The 21,811-nt window shown below is 48.5% G+C and overlaps 1 protein-coding gene across 6 annotated transcripts in view; it reads left to right on the top strand.

Moving 5' to 3' along the window:
* ZBTB17 (zinc finger and BTB domain containing 17) overlaps positions 1 to 21,811 on the top strand; it is a 417,671-nt gene that overhangs the window by 214,372 nt on the left and 181,488 nt on the right. For all 6 annotated transcript variants that reach the window (XM_078642537.1, XM_078642540.1, XM_078642535.1 and 3 more), the window contains one exon: positions 70 to 190. In XM_078642537.1, coding sequence (XP_078498663.1) covers positions 70 to 190 — 121 coding nt within the window. The remainder of the gene's footprint in view (positions 1 to 69; positions 191 to 21,811) is intronic.

A 21,811-nucleotide genomic window follows, 5' to 3' on the forward strand; every position in this document is an offset into this window, starting at 1 on the left:
GGTTCGTGCAGTCTTCGATTGACAAACCTTGTGTGTTCCTGATCTTTTATTACCCATGTCCTCCAACAGGTGAAAAACCATGCCAGTGCCTAATCTGTGGAAAGGCCTTCACTCAAGCCAGCTCACTGATCGCACATGTGCGGCAGCACACGGGAGAGAAGCCGTATGTGTGTGAACGATGTGGGAAAAGGTAAGATCCAAAGTATCCTGACTCCTTTTCTCTGTACTTTTCCATGCAGAGTAAATTCTTAACCTCCAGAACTAATACATATATTAACTCTGAAAGAATCATGGTGTACACTGCCCTCAAAGCAGTACCTGCCTCTGACCCTAATAGCAGGGAGCAGTTCCTCTTCTAGGTCACTTGCACCTTTTTCGGGGCTGCAATGGAGTATAGTTGTTATGCAGCCTGTTGTGAATTATTGAATACAGTTGGCTTGGTACCCTCGAATACCAATGATTCCTTTGCAGTTTGTGCTCTGTAGTTGCCCAGCCTGCACTGATCAGTCGTCAATAAGTGGATCTGGGATGTGACTTTCTAGTGCATTTTTTCCTGTTCAGTTTGTTAGCCTCTGTTGTCCACTCCACTTTGACAGTATCCAACTGTAAGAGCGTCCTAATGTGACAGCCTAAGACGTTTATATTTACTTTGTGTCCGTGTGCTGCTTTGCTCATGACTGATCTGATTTTAGAATTCCTGGGTCTTTGATCACTCTGGGCAGAATGTTTTGAAATTATTAGATGTTGGCATCAGAGGGTCCAGAGGGCCCAGATTTTTACCTTAGGAATAGGCAGGTTTTCGCCTACTACCTGAATTCTAGGTGATTTGGTGTCGTTTGGCAACAAGGAATTCCAAATATTTGTCACTTGGACTAAGAAAGAGGATCGTCCAGTGGACTTTTTCTATAGTCTGGGACAGCAAGTCAAGTGTCCTGTTTTTGATTTATAACTCTTATTGTAAGTTTTGTGTGTCTTTTCTTTGGACTGTTTTAGGGACAATGCCGAGTGCTTGAAAAGTTGTGAATGTGCTTTTGGTAGCCAGCGTAGTGTTTGAAGCACTATAATTATGCTCGTTTGTGTTGTGGCTTGCGGTTGTGTTGTGGATCATTTGTAGTTTTCATAGTATGAAGCATAGGTCGCCAAGTCCTCATCAGCTGACAAAATATTCAGAATATCAACCTCTTCCCCTTTCTGTTAATGGAACTTCTTTGATTGCACCATTGTTAAACAATGAGGATTCTTCAAATGATAGCGTATAGTAGCAAATTGTCCGTGTTATTTAGGCATGTATACCAATCCCTTCAGGGTATGTGAATCCTAGGTCCTTTCTAGGTTGAACCTAGACAGCACTTGCGCTGTCTCTTCTAGACATATTGTATATACTTTATGGGCTTCCAGGCCTCCCATTGCTTTTCATTGGTTTCGTTCAGTGTCCTTAAAAATTCTTGCTTCCAAGTGGTTAATCTTTCCTATTTGTCCCACCTTTTCTCTGGTTGTTCACTTCCACGGAGCAGCACCACACCACTTCTAGCCTTCCACTTGTCTTATTTTAGTTACTGCCTCAGGAACTTTTTTAAATCCGTAAAGAGCACTTCACAGAAGCGTTTGTATTTTGAGTTACTACAAGCTTTTCTGTAAATTTGGCTGTTGATTTTGTTCTTATCTCACCACATTTGCTGTTCATTTAAAGATCTAGATCAAGGGGGGGCACTAGAGGGCGCCAAACAAGATGGCCGCACGTATGTGAGGCTCTTGCTGCTCGGGAGCCTATCCACTGAATATCCTCTTCATCTCCCGACTAACAAGCAGATGAACGGTTCTATCTGACCGCCTAAGCCACGAAGCACCCGGTGCACTACTTTTCCACTCGCACCCCTGCCCTGAACCTGAGAAATGCAAACATCTCTTCCACCCAGCGGTACAGGCAAAATGGCGGCTGCGGCCTCCTGGCGATCAAGCCGGGATACTGTTGCGCTGCATGCGGCAGAATCACTGCTTTCAAAGTAACAGTGGCCTCAGATCCTATCGCTGACCTTACACTGCCGGAGCCCCCGTTGGGCTTATGCTGCCGCTGACTTGAGGAGCTGCTACCTTCTCTCGCGGAGGCTGGGCCTGCCACCCTCTGGCGGGGCACCGCGTCCTACCATACCTGATTGAGGCAGCGTGCCTGTGTGGACGCCGAGACACTGGTGCTACCGGCGGAGACGTAGACAGGCACGAGAGGTGATCGAGTTGCGCTGTTTGCTGGTACCCCCGTGGCCGCCGAAGCACTCGCGCCGCTACGGGGCCTGGCTTACCTGCTCTGGCCTCGCAGGGGCGGCGCTGCACCTCCTTCCCGGGTATGAACGACTGCGGCTTGGTGGCCAGCTGCGGATGCCGGCTATGGCGGACCCAACACCAGATTTTTTTCTTCTTTTTTTAACATCTTAAATTACAACACCAAAAAAATAACATACATTTAGTACAATTCACCCACATGATCTGGTGAAATTCAAAAAAGTAATTGTTTTTGATACATGAAATAAAACAAAAAGGATTAATTCAGACTTAATGATGAGTCTCGGACCCATGTTGTGTTACATTCCAGTATGGTTGTTTACTATAAATTTCGAGGTAACAGTATTGGCAGTTGTTCAGTTTAATATATGCTCCAGGAAACACATCTCGCTCCCACCGCATCCCCCACATTCTCAGCCCACTGGGCAAGCAGCAGATGTTTCTCGTCTTACTCTTCATATGCCCTGGGAACCCTCATCCTGGTGAAACTCACGTTCCCCTACACCCCCATTGGATCTTATGGAGACCCACAGGGCCGCTACAGCATCCTATGGGGAAGGTTATCTGCACAATCCATCACACTTGTCTCTTGCTACTGACCCAATACTGATGACCCGGAATTTTTCTGCATCCTTTGGGGCAAAATACTGGACATAGGCTCTACGCACCTGTTATGGGGGGTAGACTTCATTGTTACCATAAACCCGACTCTGGATAGGTCGCATTCACAGACTCTCCACTACTCTAATGCAGAGCATGCCCTCAAAAGCATTGTAGATGAACACGACTTCATAGACGCTTGGAGAACGCTCCACCCACAAACCCCTAGAAGGTTCTTGCTATTCCACTGCTCATTCCTCTTGGTCTCGCATAGACAGTTGGCTAATAGACAAAGGATTAGCAACCTGGATGTCGCATGCGCCTCGCCTCTCTCGCACATATTTAGACCATTCTCCCGTACTTCTCACTCTCACACCACCTCATGAAGACCCACCCTACATCTCCTGGCGTCTCAACCCACAAACATTACTAGATCCAGTTTTCAAAGACTAACTCGAGCAAGAAATATCAGACTTCTTCCCCCGAAATGAAAACTCGTTCCGCATTACTCTACGGTATGGGAGGCCTTGAAGATACGCTGTATCTGCATCGCCAAAAGCAGGGGAATCTTTAAAGATATCCTAACCACACTACGAAAGTTAGAACTGGATATCAAACAAACGGAACTGTCTATTCAAACTTCACCTACCCCAGAATTGAAACCGCACCTACGCGACCTATTCACCGATTACCAAGAGACGGTTGAAAGGGAGGGTAAATTTAGAAGGAAATACAATCAGGCACGCCGTTATGGCGAGGGAGAGAGGCCGGGAAAAGCACTGGCCTCTAGAATTCACGCCCCCCGCTTCCCCCCCTGCTTTGCCAGTACCATACTAGAGATAGAGGACGAAGATGGCCAAACACATAGAAGCACCTCAGACATAGTCGACATCTTCAAAAGATTCTATAAAAAATCTATACAAAACGCACAGAAAGCATTCAGTAGATTTTAACCCATTCTTTGAAGACACTGCTATCGCTTGGCTAGGAGATGGTTAGAGAGAATTCCTCCTTGCACATCACGAAGACGAGGATATTATCTCAGCTATAATGCAACTACAATCTGGCGGTGCCGGATGGCCTCCCGGACGAATTTTATAAGACATTTCGTCATCTGCTCATTCCGGTACTGCGCCATGTCTTTGAAGAAGCTTGGGAGTCGGGTATTCTGCCTCAATCAATGCGCGAAGCACTAATTATCTCCCTACCTAAACCGGGGAAGCCGACTACACAAGTTAACTCGTATAGGCCCCTGTCCCTTTTTAATGTCGCTGCCAAGATTCTAGCTAAACTAATCGCATCAGTCCTCTCATGCCTGTATTGGTCCTCCCCGACCAGTCGGGGTTTGTGCCGACCAGGGGCACTTCCCATAATTTGCACACCCCCTTTGTGATCCTTCATGATATCGACCCTGACACGAACGTGGCTGCCATTTTCTAGGCGCCACTAAGGCGTTTGACTACCTGGAATGGGACTTTTTAGCCTTTGTACTACATTGCATGGGATTCTGTCTCCCATTCCTGGCCTGGATAAATCTACAATACACGGGCCTGCAAGTTACAGCGTTGGTCAATGGCATGCGATCATCCACCTTCACAATAGCCCAATCACCAGACAGGGGTGCCCCCTATCTCTCCTCTTGTTTGCCCTGGCCATTGAACCCCTCGCCGCCAAGATCTACCAACATTTTTGCCTGAAAGACACATATTAATTTCTTTATATGCAGATGATCTCACCCTTAACTTACGAAACCTGGATGAAAGCTTGAACCCCATTCTCAGACTATTCATTCTCTGCGGACAGCTCTCTGGGGTCAATATCAATTGGGGAAAATCCCAAATCTATCCCCTCACCGACTCCACTCCAAAATTCGAACCGGATTATTCCCTAAAATGGTGCGATGACACACTCACTTACCTCGGTTTAGTTATCTCCGGCAACCGCGAGGAATTAATGAAGGCCAATTATGGAAGCGCATTGGATTCAATAACTGAAAAAATCACAAGGTGGATCGCATTGCCCCTGTCAATGGCTGGTAGAGCTGCTCTTATAAAAATGGTAATATTGCCCAAACTATTACATCTATTCGGCAATATCCTCTACTCCCCCAGCCAACACTTTTTCTCGACCATTAAGACTCCCTCATAAGACTCACTTGGGGAGGAAAAATAGCCAGGCTGCGTTGGGACTCTCACACGGCCCTTCTGCGATGGTGGATTCGAAATACCGGACCTAGAGTTATACTTTAGTTGTGCCCAAGCCCATTTTGCCTCATCTTGGATAACCCCCCCACCATGCCACACCTTGCGATTGAGGACGGATATATGACCCCCGACCCCATGCCCTGCCTACCTGAGCACTCCTTCAGTCCCGAGGTGCCTTGCCTTCACCACTGTACAATCACCACTAGAGCATGGCAAGACCTAGCGAACCTCAAACAATGCGCTCTGCTATACTCCCCCTCCTACTCCTCTCCAGTAGACAAGATATCCCTGTTACACAAGAAGGCGCGGTCGCCTACTCCTCCGTAAGCTGTCCATACAAACCTGGGGACAACTTTACGCTGGGGGCAAATGCTGCATGAGCAAATAGTTCTTTGGCTCCAAAGACCTCCCTCTTAGAGCGCTTCTACTATGTCAGACTGTGTCAAGACGTGAAAGCCCTTACTCCCTGCTTCCCACAGGAGCCCCCATCATGTCCCCCTAACACGCCCTTCTACAACAAACCGCTCCCTCCCACGTGATATCACTACTATACCGCACCGCACAGTACAGAAAGACAGAGAACATGAACCCCCCCCTCTAGCAAAGGGCAGATGGGAAGAGGAATTGGAACATCCGTTAACTGATGAGCAGTGGTCCTTTTGCTGCAACAAACAGGAGATATCTCCGCTAACAGCAAATTTCAAATCATTCATCATTCATTATAAATATGTCCACCGTCTCTACTACACGCCAGCGCGACTACATCGCCTATGACTTCGCGATAATGACAGATGTGACCGCTGCGGTAGTGAAGGCGCTGACTTTAAACACATAGCCTGGGACTGTCTGCCAGTTCGCCTCTTCTAGACGGAGGTACTTGCGCCATTGGACCACATGACAGGACTACATGTTCCAGATGACCCCCTGACCACACTGTTAGGATACACTGAACCTCTGGCTACCAAAATCCGCAGATACACTTCCCTGCACTCCTCCTCGCCAAGATGGTAGCCAAGACATAGCAAGATGGCCGACGGAGCAGGAGCTTGCTAAGAGCTCCCTGTGCTGGGGATCCCACTTGTTGGACTTATCCCTGTCAGCACCCACCGCTCCGTGAAACCGATTACGTGAGAGTAACAGGATTGTAACCAGCATACTTTTATTTATTTTTGCTCTTTCTACCTCGAACGGCGGAGGGCTGGAGCCAGCTGCGAGCCACTCGTCTCTCAGTCCGGATCGCCTGGAGACATCACCACCCCCAACGGAGGACTGTCGCCAGCCTACGGAGGGTCGGCAGTGGTTCTGAAGCTCACCCCCACCCCCCTCCCCCCCTGCACCGGACTGCGGAGCCTTCACGGAGGGCCAACGGAGGTTCCGAAGCTCGCCCCCTCCCCCCTGCACCGGATTGAGGAGCCTGCAGCGGACTCTGGAACCTGCATCGGTTGGGGGACATAGTGAGTCTCCTGCCTGCGGATCTGAAGCTTCCCTCCCCCCCCTACACCGGAGTGTGGACACCCACCGATTTGAAAGAAGATCCTTCTTCTTGCCTTCTTCTCTTGCTCCCGCCAAGCCTCGATCCTACGGAGGCTAGGCGGCGGTCGGCTTGAAGCTCAAGCTCATCCCCTCCACCGGTCTGTGGATACCTGAAGGGCTCCTGCCCCTGAAGCCGACAACGTCCCCTAGCCCCACCGGCGGCCGGATGCGGGACGACGACGCCATCCTCGTCCATGCCCCATCGGCTGCCCGCCGCTAACCTCTCGCCTCCCACATTGCCGCAGTGGAGCGCAAGGGCTTGGTCTTTGATGGCTTGCTGGGAATGTATGCAGCGGGTGTCTCGCACCGCGGTAGAGCCGCGGCTGAAGTGAATTACCGGCTCTGAAGCTGGCCCCCTCCCTTGCACCGGAGTGTGGTAGCACTGTGCGCGGAGCGGTTATCCCGCTCTACACAACGAAAAAGGCACCGGACCCTCCCCCACTGTCGACCAGAACCGGGACACGACAACGCAACCCCCCCCCTCCCGCCCTCACCCAGCAGAGGAACGCTGACGGTCTTGAGGGCTGAGAAGGGCCTGGGACGCAGGTTGCCAGCAAAAACAGGCACATCATCACACTCCCGAGCCGCGGACCCGCGAGAGCTAAGCACAGCTCAACAAACAAATAAAGAAGAACATGTTTATAGGAGTGAATGAAATACCACTTATACGAAGCGGAAGGGATCATCATCATCATGGGATAAAGCATTGCTCTGTTATAACTCTACGGGCAAAATTAACAGGCACACAGAAACCTAAGGTATTTACCTCCCCCACCCGCCTGCTCTCTTTTAAAAACTAACTCCTTTGGTTCAAAATGGTTGGAGTCATAAAACTGTAGCAATAAATCCCCCACCTACCTCTGTTGTCCACGAGGCCCCTTAGCTCAACTCCCCCACACAGAGATAAGAATTCCTCCCAGCTAGACTTGAGCTCTGCCTGCTTAAACCGAAAGTGTAATCCCATCCCCGGTGCTCAAAGTAATAGCAGCAGACAGAGGACTAATGTCTCTATCTCCCCTTGCCTGCATGCTAGTGAAGGGAAGCTGCTCTTCCCTGCTATCGAAACAACTGCAACAAACAGAGGACTACTGTCTCGACCTGTACTACCTGGCGGCCATTTTAGACTAGTCTCTATTGGACTTTAGTACTTTAGACTAGTGTGAAAGAATGTCTGCCTATTATTGTAATTTTATACCTCTACCTATATTTTGATCATATGCATCGCGTAGATTGCTACCTCATATATGAAAGATTGTCTGCCTATTATTGCAGTATTACACTCCTAGCTTTATCTTATCTTGATCATTTGTAATGCACAGAATGTGAATACCTTTTCTGCATTTGACTTTTGTTTGCAATTGTATTTTGTTACTGACACATGTACCTCACATATTTTTGACTACTCACTACTGTCACTTTCGATTCAGGTATTTTACTACCTGCATAGGTATTTTATTTTTATTCCAATATATTATTTATATTATAGGCTATCACTAGCGACACTCACTAGTGTCTTCCTTGGCCCTGTAACTAGCGGCTGACAGCTTGTACTATCGTCCCATCTCCTACTCCTAACACCACAACCTCTCTAATATGGAGCTTAACGGCAAGCACACGTTTAGAATTAACTACCCCTCCACTCCGCTCTCCAAAAATGCCACTAAACGTTTTAAACACAACTTCTTGAGGGCGCACCCTGAAACACCCTTTGCCGACACTTACTTCTCACCGGGCAATGGAGCCCTGAACACTGACATTATCTTCCACACCTCACGCAGAGCCCAATGGAGAAAAACTTTCCTATCCCTACTCACAGTCTCCACCACCAGGAAAACAGCTCATGGCCTAACTCTCACCATCACACCTTCCCACCTCTTCCCTGGCAGGTCTACCATTACTATATACAATACCGGGATTGTCTTAATCCAATCCACGGACAAGAATCTGGAACTACTAGACAACCTGTTCCCCAAGTTCAAAGAGCACCTCTCCAAGCTGCGGACCCCCACTCAGAACTCCGCCAGCACTCCCACCCCTGACGTCGCAGCCACCACCTACTACACCTCTACCCCTAACACCCCAGTAAATGGCCCACCTGCTGCTAACGCCCACCACTCCCCTTGGACAGTCACAAATAACGCCACCGCACATACTAGCAGCCCCTCTAACATGACCCTTCTTATCCCCACCCATTCCCCCTCCATCCCTCCCCCCCCGGACAGAACATCCCCCGCCCACAACACACCACCATCTGAACAAGCCACCGCCCAAAGTTTATCCACCCCCCCCTTCCATCCCCCCCATGACAAACACCTCCCCCTCCCCATCTCCCTCCCTACTCCCACCCACGAGTCTCTCACACCTGACACAACAACTCCCACTCACAACACGCCTACATCTGCACACACCATCACTCGGAGTTTATCCACCCATCCCCCCCGCGGCAGACACCTCTCCCTGCCCTGCTCCCTCCCCACTCCCACTCACAACTCTATCTCCCTCCCAACAAAAGATACTGAACATACCTCCTCCCTTACCTTAGCATCCCCTGCTCTCCCACCTCCTATTCTCAGCCCTCACTACCCTCCGGTCTCCCCCACTGTCCTCAGCCTTCACTCACTCTTCTACTCACCGGCACCGTCTCCCACTGAAGTCACTACCTATGATTCCCACCCACCGCCTGTCTCACCTACATCACCCACACCCCTCGCCCACAAACACGGTCACACCGTGAATACCATCCCACTCAGTAGCACCGCGGAACCCCGCAACAACGCTAGTATACCCCCCCCCTGATACCCTGCCGGCTCCCCTGCACACTACTCAACCACTCACCAACGGCTCTCTCCACCAACGCCCTCCCCAATGTCCCTCCTGACCTGACTTTATCCACCCTCCAACAAGTCAAAGAGGAAATCTTACAAATCAAAAAAGACATCCACACAATCAAAGACCTTCTCTCCTCACAGCCCAGTCTACCTCCCACCATCCCACTACCCTACAAACGACGCACCCTCCCTACATACCCTCGCCCTCGACGACACCATCAATGGACTACTATCCCCGTTCGCAATAATTCCCGCCGCCCCCGTCGTGTTCTCAACCCTTTGTCGGACCGCGACCTATGCTCTCTCCTGCGCTCTTATGGCCCAGGTCCGGTAAAAGACTTTTCCAACTCACACATCCCCATACCCACAATTCTTACAAACCCTCTAAGGCTCCCAACACTCAACAACAGAGGCTCCGTCCCTAACAACCTCAGAAAAGTTCCCCTCACACTAGAAAGCTCGTCCACCCCTCTCTCTCCCAAACTCAAATGCATCCTATTAAACTGCAGATCGGCCCAGAGACATTCCTCCGACATCGCGGATCTCGTCTCAGAAAGGGATCTGGACTTAGCCATTCTAACAGAAACGTGGCTCACTGAAGCCTCTACCCCGATTATGGACATACTAGTCCCCCCCAACTATCACATCATTAGGCTGGACAGGTCTCCTAGCAAGATGGGCGGGGGAATTGCATGCATTTTTAGGAGCAATCTCTCCGTTACTCAAGTCACCTCCCCCCCCTTTCCTCCTGTGAACTACTCTGCCTTGACATCACCAGTGAGGGCAAACAAGTCTGTGCCTTACATCTCATCTATCACCCGCCTGGTGACAATCTCATATTCATCCAACAATTCATGGACCTGATCACCTCCAATGCCGGTCGGCAGACCACTCAAGTCTACCTGGGTGACTTCAATCTCCACTGGAACGATCAGAAAGATACCGTGGTGAATAGTCTAAAAACTTTCCTCAATGCGCTTGACCTCACCCAACTATGCGATAAACCAACACACGATAAAGGCGCGATACTCGATCTCATCATTGCCAAAGAGAACGCTATTCAACTAGAGGCGATTCTACCCTGCGATTGGTCAGATCACCACATTATCACCTTCTTTATCAACGAAAAAGTTAAACCTAACCCTACTCAACCAATCAAAACCAAAACATGGAAAAGGGATTTGAAGAATCTCAACCCCTCTACCCTACCTCCCCACATCGGCAACCTCCTCCTTCCCCCTTCAGGGGCCTCAGATGTTCAATCACTGACTGACCACTACCTTGACTCTATGAATACAATAGTCAATGAAGTCGCCCCTCTGCAACTGAAGAGAGTCTCCACCAAAATGTCTAACCCCTGGTATGATGATAGTCTCAATGACGAAAGGCGTAATATGCGAATGGCAGAGCGCACCTGGAGATCGGATCCCTCAGCACTGCATCTCAGAAAGCTTAAGAACAAGAGAAATGCCTACTTTAGGAAAATAAAGCGCACAAAGTCGGATTTCTTCAGCCGCCAGTTGGACCAAGCGAAGAACAGGCCAAGAAAGCTGTTCGAGCTTATCAAGACTCAAACAAAGGCACAACCCACTCAATCAAACAGCACAACAAATGACACCCCACACTGTGAAGCCTTCTCTGCTTTCTTTAAACTAAAGACTGACAACATAAGAAATGACCTCATCTTGGATGTAAGCAGATACCCCAACCACACCAGAATGGCAGACACTCAACCTAAAAACAAGGCCTCCTGGCAGCACTTCGATACCTACTCGGAAGAAGCAATTCACAAACTGCTCTACACCTTGAAGCCCTCTAATCACCTCTCAGACCCTCTACCTGCTAATGCTGTAAAAGACTTTATCCCCTTGCTCCTCCCTCTCTGGACCAAGATCATCAACAGCTCTCTGCAACAAGGCCACATTCCAGACTCCCTTAAGGTGGGGCAAGTCACGCCTATACTCAAGAAACCTACAGCTGATCCGGCTGACCTAAACAACTATCGGCCCATCACCAATATCCCCACCCTGGCCAAACTGCTGGAGAAATGTGTCCAACTCCAACTAACAAAACACATTGATCAATTTGACCTCCTCAACCCTCATCAATCAGGCTTCAGAGCGAAACATAGCACGGAAACAGCAATGACACACATAACTGATGATGCCCTCCAAATTCTGGACCGCAATGAGTCCTGCCTCCTCATCCTTCTTGACCTCTCCTCAGCATTTGACACGGTCAAGCATGAGAATTTGCTGGAGCTGCTAAGTACTAGAATGGGGCTATCGGGAACTGTTCTCAAGTGGTTTTCGTCCTTCCTTCACAACCGGTCTCAGAGGTTCAAGATCGACAATGTGCTATCTACACCTGTGCCTGCAGATCTAGGTGTCCCACAAGGATCCTCCCTCTCCCCCACACTGTTCAACCTCGTTATGGAACCGCTCGCCACCTTGCTTCAAGCATCCAATGTTCAATTTCATATGTACGCTGATGACACACAACTCTATCTAAAGTTACAATCCCCGGAAGATATCAAACATCTGAACTCCACGCTTATCAACACCCAATCCTGGCTGGCCGTTAATCACCTCAAACTAAATGCCCTGAAAACTGAGTTCCTACTCATCTCACCTCCGGCGAAAATCTCCACCACCCAGACCTGGCTCAACAACCTAACAGCACTCAATGTCCAACCTACCATCGTGGACTCGGCGAAATCCCTAGGCATCACACTCGACGCAAGGCTCAACATGCAGCAGCACGTCAGCAATGCCACAAAAGCAGCTAATTTCCAAATTAACACGCTGAGGAAAATTAAACCTTTCCTCCCGGCCAAAGACTTCCAAACGGCTGTACAGGCTTTAGTCATCCCTCGAATAGACTATGGAATTGCGGCCCTCAGCGGTCTCCCGCTATCCACAACAGCACCTTTAAGAGCCTCCCTGAACGCTGCCGCGAGACTCATTACTGGATCTAGAAAGCATTCGCACATATCCCCAGACTTAAAGTCTCTAAAATGGCTGCCTTTTGAAGCCAGAATACAGCTAAAAATTGCAGTGATGACACACGCGGCCGTACACCACAAGGCACCCAACTACCTCGCCCAAAAGCTGTCTATATCAGGAGGTTCGAGATCCAATAGGAGTACAAAAAATCTACTCCTGAAACCTCGTAGATTCCGGAAAGTGAAAACTTACAAGCGCTCCTTCTCAGGAATGGCACCCAGGATCTGGAATGCGCTCCCGCCTGAAACAAGGCTGATCTCCTCCACTGCACTCTTCAAGAAAGAGGTGAAAACAATCCTTCTGTCCAAGATCTCCTGATCGTTATAGAGGTTGGTTCAGAGACTCTGCATTGGTTCATGTCACTGCTCACCCTATCCCTTGGCACTATACGCTACTTGTTGGGGGCATTACTACGCTACTCTCTTACTACCGACCAAGACCGGATACACGTTGGTTTACTGATCCTCCTAAACACCTCTGTAGTGGGATCAATGACTTATGCTGTCCTATATTACTTCCTTAATGGATTGTATTTGGATTGGTTTTATGTATGTTTTTATTATCCATGTTATTACCATGTTATTGACTATCATACTGTTCCCATTATCTCTACTGCCCCTACCCTGTCTTTGTGAAGCGCTCTGATATCTGTAAGGATCCTGTTCGCGCTATATAAAACTTTGAATAAATAAATAAATAAATAAGAGAAGGATCGCTTGCAGGTGGAGAAGAGCGAGGGCGCCAAAATTTAAGGATTGGCTTCAAGACCTTATCGATTGCCAAGAGCAATTGCATACTTATGCGGAACTCCTACCTCCCTCCTCCCGACCACGGGATATATGGGCACCCCTACAAATATACTTACTGGAATACACCACCGCCACAGAATCCACGACCCCCCTTCCTCCCCCCCCTCAATACCCCAGCGGAGTGAAGTGAACTGATATGCAGGGAACCCCCACCTTGTATGAAACACGCTGCACACGGGAGACGATGGGTCCCCATGCAACATCACTCCATACTCTAATGATCAGAATGCTTTAAAACATACCGGCATGCTTAATATACACACAATGCGATAGTGGAAATGTTATTTTTAATAGGTTGTTGTTTAAAATCACATGCTTATAGATAACTCTACGGTCCTTAATACTCCCTGCTCCAATTGACGCGGCTGGCTCGTTGTGGTTGTAGGCGGCTTGCTGTGTATTCCTTTCCCGTCTCTAACAACTCCTAGCATATCGCATCGCTATGCAGGCCCTTTCAGGGATGTAGGCATTATGCTGTGGACGACACTTTCTACCTTTTACTAAAGGTTTTCAAATAACCATCTTTTGACCATCTGCTCTGGTGCAATTACAGTGTTTGCTGCCAGGGGATTTCATTGTACCAAACTTTTTAAATATTACGTAAGTTGTTAAAAAGGTTTTTGCTTCATCTCTCATATGGTGTTGTACTGCATTAGCATTGGTAATTTTTCCCATGTTACTGTTTTTACTGTTTTTTTTTTTTTAAGTGTACCATCTGGTCACGTGTGCACTTGCCCAAATGCTCGCCTGAGTGTACTGCTAGCAAGTTGTAGGTTGTATGCGTCGCTTCTGAAATTATTTTAACATCCTAGCAGTGTCTTGCTACTTTGCTTGTTTTTTTTTTTTCACAACAAAATTGTATTGATTTTATAGATCGGGTAAGCAAAACCGCAGACCTCCACAGTCAGGAGAATCCTGCCACAGTGTTAAGTATACAGAAGCAAAATGCAAGCCCAATCAGAAACAACCCCACCCAACCACCCAACACCCCCAAAAGAGCCCACTACCCACCCCTTATCCCTCCCGAGCCCCGTGCACGTGATCATTGCCAGTCACCAGTAATCGGTCAAATCTAGTAAGAGAGCCAGTGTCTCTTCAGGCCCGCAGCCCGTCCACTGAATCCGTTTCCTCGTCATCCGGTTCCACCGGGGGATCAAGTGTCAAACCCCTATATTCCGCCCACCTCTTCCAGATCTTGAAATGTTTACGGGGGCACCCTCTTGCTTCAAATACCGGGCGCTCCAATCCCATGCAATAATCAATCCCTGCTTTCCAAGCACTCAACGGGGGAGCCCGCTCACTCTTCCACGCTTGCGCCAGGTCCCGTTTGGCAATGACAAGGCCCAACAGCAACAGATGACGCTTGTAACTGTTTCCCCCAACACCCTCTAGGACATGGAGAAGGGCCAAACAAGGAGTCTGGGGAAGATCCCATCCAACTTTGCTTGTTTTTAATATTAAAGATATCACATGACTGCTAGACCTTGCTAGAACGTGCATTGATTTCATTTCCTTGTACTCTTAGTGAGGTGCCTGGCTCCTGACAACATGGGCGCCTGTCAGGTGACACAACCCGTTTTTAAGGATTTTTTTAGTTTTGTTCTCACGTTTGCTTTCCTTACCTCTGTTTTACCAGTAGCAACACCTACAGGGGAGCCTGGAGGTGGTGTAGGGGTTGCTGGGCACCAGTTAAAAGCCCCATTTTATTTGGCCACGACTTTTACTTTCCGGCGCCAGTGCTCTGTTGGGACACGCCCCCTCCTTTAAGATGGCTATTTTGCGCCTGCACAGCGGCAGCACCGCTGGTGTGCGGCAAGCCCATCCGCCCCTGGACTGGGCCCAGGACCAGAACCCCCTGTACCTTTTGCCATCGGTCACGAAAATCTAATTAAGTACACAGGTAAGGCGCTACATGTGCTTTGCACGCCGCAACGCCCTCCTTGCACGCGATTTGATTTGATGTTGCCGGCAGATCCAGCGTCATCCACATGCCCAAACTGCAACAGCAACTTTTTAAACTAGGCCCTTGGGCCTTATGCCAATACTTGTGGTTCAACCCATATTAAAGATAAAGTGAATAATTTACATCTTGCACTAATTAATGCCCGTTCCCTTCCTAAACACAAATTTGAAATTGTGGAATTAATAGATACAGAACATCATGATGGGTTTTTTATTACTGAAACATGGGGCGATCAATTATGTAGCCATGATTTTGGGGTCGCGGTTTCTAAGTACTACTCCCTCTTAGGTGGGATAGACCTCTAAGGAGAGGGGGTGGTTTAGCTATAATCTTTCGCAGTGAATTAACAGCTACCTGCTAAGTTATTAACAACAACTGTGAGGCATTTTTATTTACATTAAGCAGGTTAAATCTGAAATAATTCGCCGAAATACTTATATACCGCCCACCAGGGGCGAATAAAATCATTTTTACAAACCTTCCAAGTATTAGCGAGTATTAGCGAGAAACAGCTTGCTATCTGACAACTTCTCCATTCTGGGAGATTTTAATTTCTACTTGGAAGCAGTAAAAGATAAAGATACGGCCGCTCTCCTCGATATTGCGAAGTCCTTAGGACTCAATCAGATTATAATGGAAACTGCGCACTCAGCAGGTCATATTCTAGACTGTCTTTTTACTATAACCCTTTTATATGAATTCTAAATGCATCTCCTTTGGTATGGTCTGATCATTATGTAATTATTTTTAATATTGAAAGTCCAAGCAGACTCTACCTTCTAAATATCTTCTAAACCCATCATAAATAGGGCCTGGAACAAACTCAATACTGAATTCCTAGCTCAAGTATTAAGGCACAACCAACCCGAAATTCCTTTCGGCTGAGAATTAGCATCCAACTGTTATTCAGACTGGCTGTCTGATACCTTTCGAGAGCTTGCCCCCACCAAATGCATATATTCCAATAGAAAGGAACCATCAGACCCCTGGTTTACAGAAGCCCTGAGGCTAGAAAAGCAATCCTGTACAAGGATTGAAAGGAGTTGGAGGAAATATAACACACCAGACAAACTGGCCTATAGGCTTGCACTAACTAGAAATAAAGACCTTATTATTAACGAAAAAAGCCACTGCTATGCCTCATTGATTGAGAAGACTTCCAATTCTAACAATGAATTATTCCAGGTGGTCACTAAACTCGCATCAACCCCTAATAGTAATGACTCCTATCATAGGCAATAGTTCTGCAACACCTTAGTCTGCACTTTTAAAGAGAAGGTTAATGAGATTTCAAAAAAATATGATAAGACTAACAATCACCTTAAGAGCAGTGGCGGCTCCTCCAAATGGGTGTTTGGGCGCCACCCTACTGCTTTCTCTCAGTGCGAGAAGCAGAAACATAAAATGGTAAAAACCACCATTTTATGTTTCTGCTTCTCGCACTATGAGAAAGCAGACGTGCCTGGTTGGGGTACCGATCACAAACGGATACTTAATGAAGGACCATACCGACAAGCCTCACTAAAATGATCAGGAAATGCTCTGAGGCTATTCACATTCAACAGTTTCGGAGCATGTGCAGGCGATTAGTGTTTCCTCCACAAGCATGTAGTAACAGGTTACTTCTTTTGCAGATGCTCTAATAGTGTGGTCTGCTGCTATTGTGTCCTAGTCCGCATGGTCACTTATTGTGAGCATAGGCGGATGATTAATAACTAACCAGGTAGTGTGTGTGCGCTAATGAGCGGTTTCTTCAGCAGCTGTTTCCATTGCATATGCTCTAATTGCGTATGTACTTGGCATTAGGCATCAAAGAACAAGCATCGATTTGTTTGCATAAGGAGTCCTTTCATGCCTAATGATTAGTGGGAGGAGTGAACGATAATGAACAGGAAGGAGACTGATCAGAAAGGATACTCCTCACAAAAGAGCATCCACAAGACAGATTAAACATTTCTGGAAGCACTCTAGCAGCCATGTCCACCGCATGTCTTCTGTGAGCATGCACTGATGTAGCGTCTGGTCTGCTGCCATTTTTGCGTGATCCGGGTTTAGGCTGCATATTTTTTGCTCCGACTGATGAGAAGTATTGCGCCTCTGACCATGTGTTAACGGACTGCTTCTTTCGCATACCCTTTATTATTGTATTTACATCAGTCTACAGCATGAATACTCACAAACTTTCGCTCAGGAGCCAAATTTACATTGTGGTTTGTGGTCGAGGGCCGCACCGGTGGGGGCGGGGTCAGTGGTGGAGGGGGGTGGGGCTAGAGCAAAAAACAACCAGCATTGGCATAGTCCATAGGTCTCGCCTTTGGCTAAACACTTATAAGGTCCCAAAGGCGAGACCTATTGTTTATGTCAATGCTTGTTCTCTATGGAGGCTGCTGCATGCAGCAGCCTACGTAGAGAAAATGGCCCATCTGGGGTGCTCTCTGCTTCGCCTCACCAATCACAATGCTGCCATTGCAGCGTTGTGATTGGTTTAGGATAGGGGAGGGAGGCTGCCTGCTGGATGCTTCGGTGCTGCTTCCTGTTCCTGCAGGAACACACGGCGCGGGACCTGGCTGCGTCATTACACCATCTAGGAGCTGAGGCCAGGCAGCGTGCACGGTACCCAGTGGTAGGGTAGCTAAAACATTTATTTTTTCTTCATTTTTATTCCCCACCCAGCAACCTCAAAGAGCCCCCCTCCCCGAGCATGCCGACCGCGGCTGAACCTTACAACAATTACATTAGACACCAAAACCTACGTGTTGGACATTTCCGACAGATTCAGCTTTAAGCGAGGAGGCTGATGTCTGTGCCAGGTATTTAGAGACTAAAGTTTAATCCCGGCTTTCCCATATGACTAAATTGTGTGATCCTCGGAAACTCACTCTATCTGCCCTTTCAGTCGCATATTTAAAAAAACACGATTATCTAGCATTGTGCATGCTGTAAATACTGGTGTGGTTTTATACAACAGAGGGGCCATTTGAGATACAAAGATATAACAGCCACAGGCTTTATCTGCCTTAGAAATTCCTCACTTTACCCATATTCGATATGGCCGAGAAATGCAGGGTTGTGGGAGTTCATGGTACATGGCCTTACCTGCCGAGGTGAGAACTGCCGCCCCCGCGGTGTGGGGCTTTTAGGGCCCGCGTTGAGAGAGGACGCTGCCTGATGCCGAAATCTGGCCTGGTGCCCTTGTCCGAAGGTCCGCGGAGAGTTAGGTTTGCTCACCTCCGGGGGGAGACGAGCACCTCACACAGTGAAGCTCGGAGAGTTACCTGTCCCCCAACCTCATCCAGGTCTAGGAGGGGGAGGAGACTCACCTGGATAAGACTTCAGATGTGATGAACGAAGAGGAGGGGGTCTGAGCCCACCAGACATCAACATACACGCCCACCCACACACATAAACTCACAGCGTACTAGAGGTGTTCTAGAGGGAGCAAACTGAACATTCAGAACAAAACCAAATTCGCAAATCGGTGGCAAACAAAGCTAAATGACGAGATTTCTCCACATAACCCTCTGTTATGACAGAAGGGCTGGGGATGAGCCAGTCACAGATTAGACATACCTGAGGTTTGACTAGCTCAGCCCCAGCTTTACTTTCTTCTCGAACTACAAGTTCTTTAATCCCCCTTGCCCTCCATTTCCCTATAAGTCAGTCCAACTTTGCGCATTTAACCTTGTAACGTGAGGCAACCATGATTTTGAAGGTACAGTGACGGACAGGTACAGCGGGAATGAGTGAAGAAAGCTTTCAGAGTGTTTGTTAATTATATTGACAAGGAAGTTCAAGAGGGCTGTGTGTCTGCAAGTGATTTCTTTGGCACTGCAATCGCTGGTACGGACTCGTCGCTTTTTTCGCCATCTGTGCCAGGCCTGCTTAGTCAAGTGATAGGGACTGCGAATTTAACAGCCGTGTTTTTGCTTTTTTTAAATTTTGAATTTTGTTACTGTTGTAGTGTCAATTGGAATGTGTGCCTGTGCCAGAGCATCTCCCTCCGTTCTTCATGGTGTCCAATATGTGCTGCTGGGCCGAGCGCGGTACGTCAGGGGAAAGTTAACTATGTTGGAATTTCAAGTGAGGTAACTGTGCATTTGTGTGACTATGGGGCAGCTGGGAGGTTTGTATGCTAGTGGTGGCGGCAGACTGGATGTGTGGGTGAGAAGCCTATGTCTAGGAGACATTTGTGTCGGATGGGTAAACAGAAGCTGTGTTATGCTGAGGTACGTGTGCGAGCCAGAGACTACTGTTAGGCAAATTGTCTGTCTCGCAGTCTTTCCTGATGGTGGTGTGCAGACCACAAGCGGTTGGGCGAAGAGAGTGCACGTGTAGGCCTAGTCAGGACTGAATGCGTGGACAAGAAAGCGCTTGGAGGTGTGTGCATCTGCTGGCTTGAGTGTGCGCACACATGTACATATTATGGCGAGCGAGTATTTGGATGGAAAGGTTTAAGGCTAGGAAATGCTAGTTGCTGGACTGTGTTGAATGGGATGCACGTGCAAGGACAAGACTTTGCCAATGCCAAGTGAGCAGTGATTGTGTGTGTGTGTTAAGAGTGCCACACACAGCATGGTAAAGGAGTCCTGGGGGACAAAGCTGCACTGGTTTTATATTCACACTTTATACAGAAGTGTGAGTTTTTAGGGTTGAACCTTTGGGTGAAGGGTGCTTGAAAGTAAACTCGAGAAGAAATATGAAGCTCGTAAGATTGACAGTGTTTTACTGTAATCTGAACATTTATGATTGGCTTATTCAAATCTAATAAAGGTAATTTGATGATGCTAGTGTGTTAGTGCTCAGGGGCAAGTTTAGTGTGGCTTGAGACTAACCTAATGTTGTAGTTAGCACACAAGGAGAGAGAAAAGTTTAGCTTGTGCTCAAGGTTTGCCCAATGGGCAGATGTTGTATTTGCACTATTCAGTATCAGCAGAGGCCGGTTTTTCAAACATGTGAGAGTCTTCTCTCCCTTCCTCTCTCTCTCTCTGTTGCTTCTCTATCGTCACCCTCCCCCTTCCACGCTCCCTCCTTCTCCTTCCCCTCACCCATCATCGTCTGGCCCTTTACTTTATTAACCTTCCTCAAACATGTTTGAAAATGCACCATTTGCCCACTCTTTTTTCAAAACTTTCCCTGGGGGAGAACCCCGAACCCTCCTTATGGCAGTCTGCCTCGCTCACCACGTTCACTCATCACAGAGCACTCATCCTTAACTTTTACGCCTCACCACTTTCAAATGTCACCAGCCGCCACTGCTTAAGAGTGAACAGACAACACAGCCATCTCAAGTCAACCAAGCTTCATTCGATTTCTTTTTAGATAATCATAAAAGCACACAGTAATACACATCATCATAGTCACAGAGCAAAATGTTAAGATGCACATCATATGTACAATATATACAGATAAAATTTGATTAAATTACATTCTTGATCTGAAAGGGACACGTTAGTGATAGATTCTTACCTTAGAATATCCCCATGCGTCCGACTGGATCCGGAGAGTTTTTCGTCAGCAGCACCCCTGCGCGTCAGTAAGTGGGGTCGAGCGGCTCCACGTCCGTTGCTGGCTTCGTAAGCTCCGCAATGACATCATGGAGACTACTTAGGCACCACCCATGCGCGCTGACGTAAGTTTTCTTTTTCCGCACCAGCAAGCGCCGATCCGGTTAGAGCATGTACCCCTAGTCACTTTTTGACTAACTTTTTGGAGACTTTTGTCTCTACTTCTTTTGAGTATTTAACTCCTGGTGCCACGTAGGGATGCCTAGGTTTAAATCCTGCAGGGCCTGTCGCCATGCGATGTCGGTGCCCGACCCCCATGGCGTCTGTCTCTACTGTCTGGAGCGCGACCATGCCTCTCCGTCATGTTCCGAGTGTTTGGCCATGGCTCCGAAGGCTTTGCGGGAGCAGTCCCAAAAGCTGCTAAAGGCCAGGCATTCTTCTCCGCCGTTAGAGATCCAGGGGTCGCTCGAGGGACCAACCACGGAGCCTTTATCATTGCTCCTCGGGGTCCAAGTCTTCACCCTCGGAATCGGGTAAGAGACGTCACAAGAAAAAGTCAAAGAAGTGTGTTCACTCTCCGACGTTCCCCCGTCAGTCTCCGGACACGGACGAGGGGGCCAGGGGTCCTTCCCCTGCTGCTCCGTTGGAGCCTGGGAGTCCCGCAGGCCTACCCACCTTATCCGGGTCCGTCGGCGACTCCGGCCCAGGTGCAAGAGTTTCTTGCCGCCATGGACCGCCTGTTCAGGTCTAGTGCTCCCGCCGGCGTGCCTTCGGGCCCCACGGTCCCTTTTGAGGGCCCTTGCTTGCCTCCGGCTCCGCCGTCGTCTCTGGCCCCGGCGCCGCAAGATCCTCCGCTGGTGGCTCCGGCGCCTTAGGGTTCTCCGCCGGCGGCTCTGGTGCCGCTGTGGCTCCGTTCCCGGCTCCGCCATGGGTTCCGTTTGTTCCACCTCAGCCCTTGCCCGAATTCCCGGGCAATTTTGTTCCTGTTTGGGACCCTAATTGGGACATGGAGCCGGATCGGCGTCGTCCGACACCGTTAGAGCACTTGTTTTCCCCTGTGCCTCCCTCGCCGCTCCCGCCCGTACCGC

Source organism: Lissotriton helveticus, chromosome 5_1 (genome assembly GCF_964261635.1).
Source record: "Lissotriton helveticus chromosome 5_1, aLisHel1.1, whole genome shotgun sequence".
NCBI lineage: Eukaryota > Metazoa > Chordata > Amphibia > Caudata > Salamandridae > Lissotriton > Lissotriton helveticus.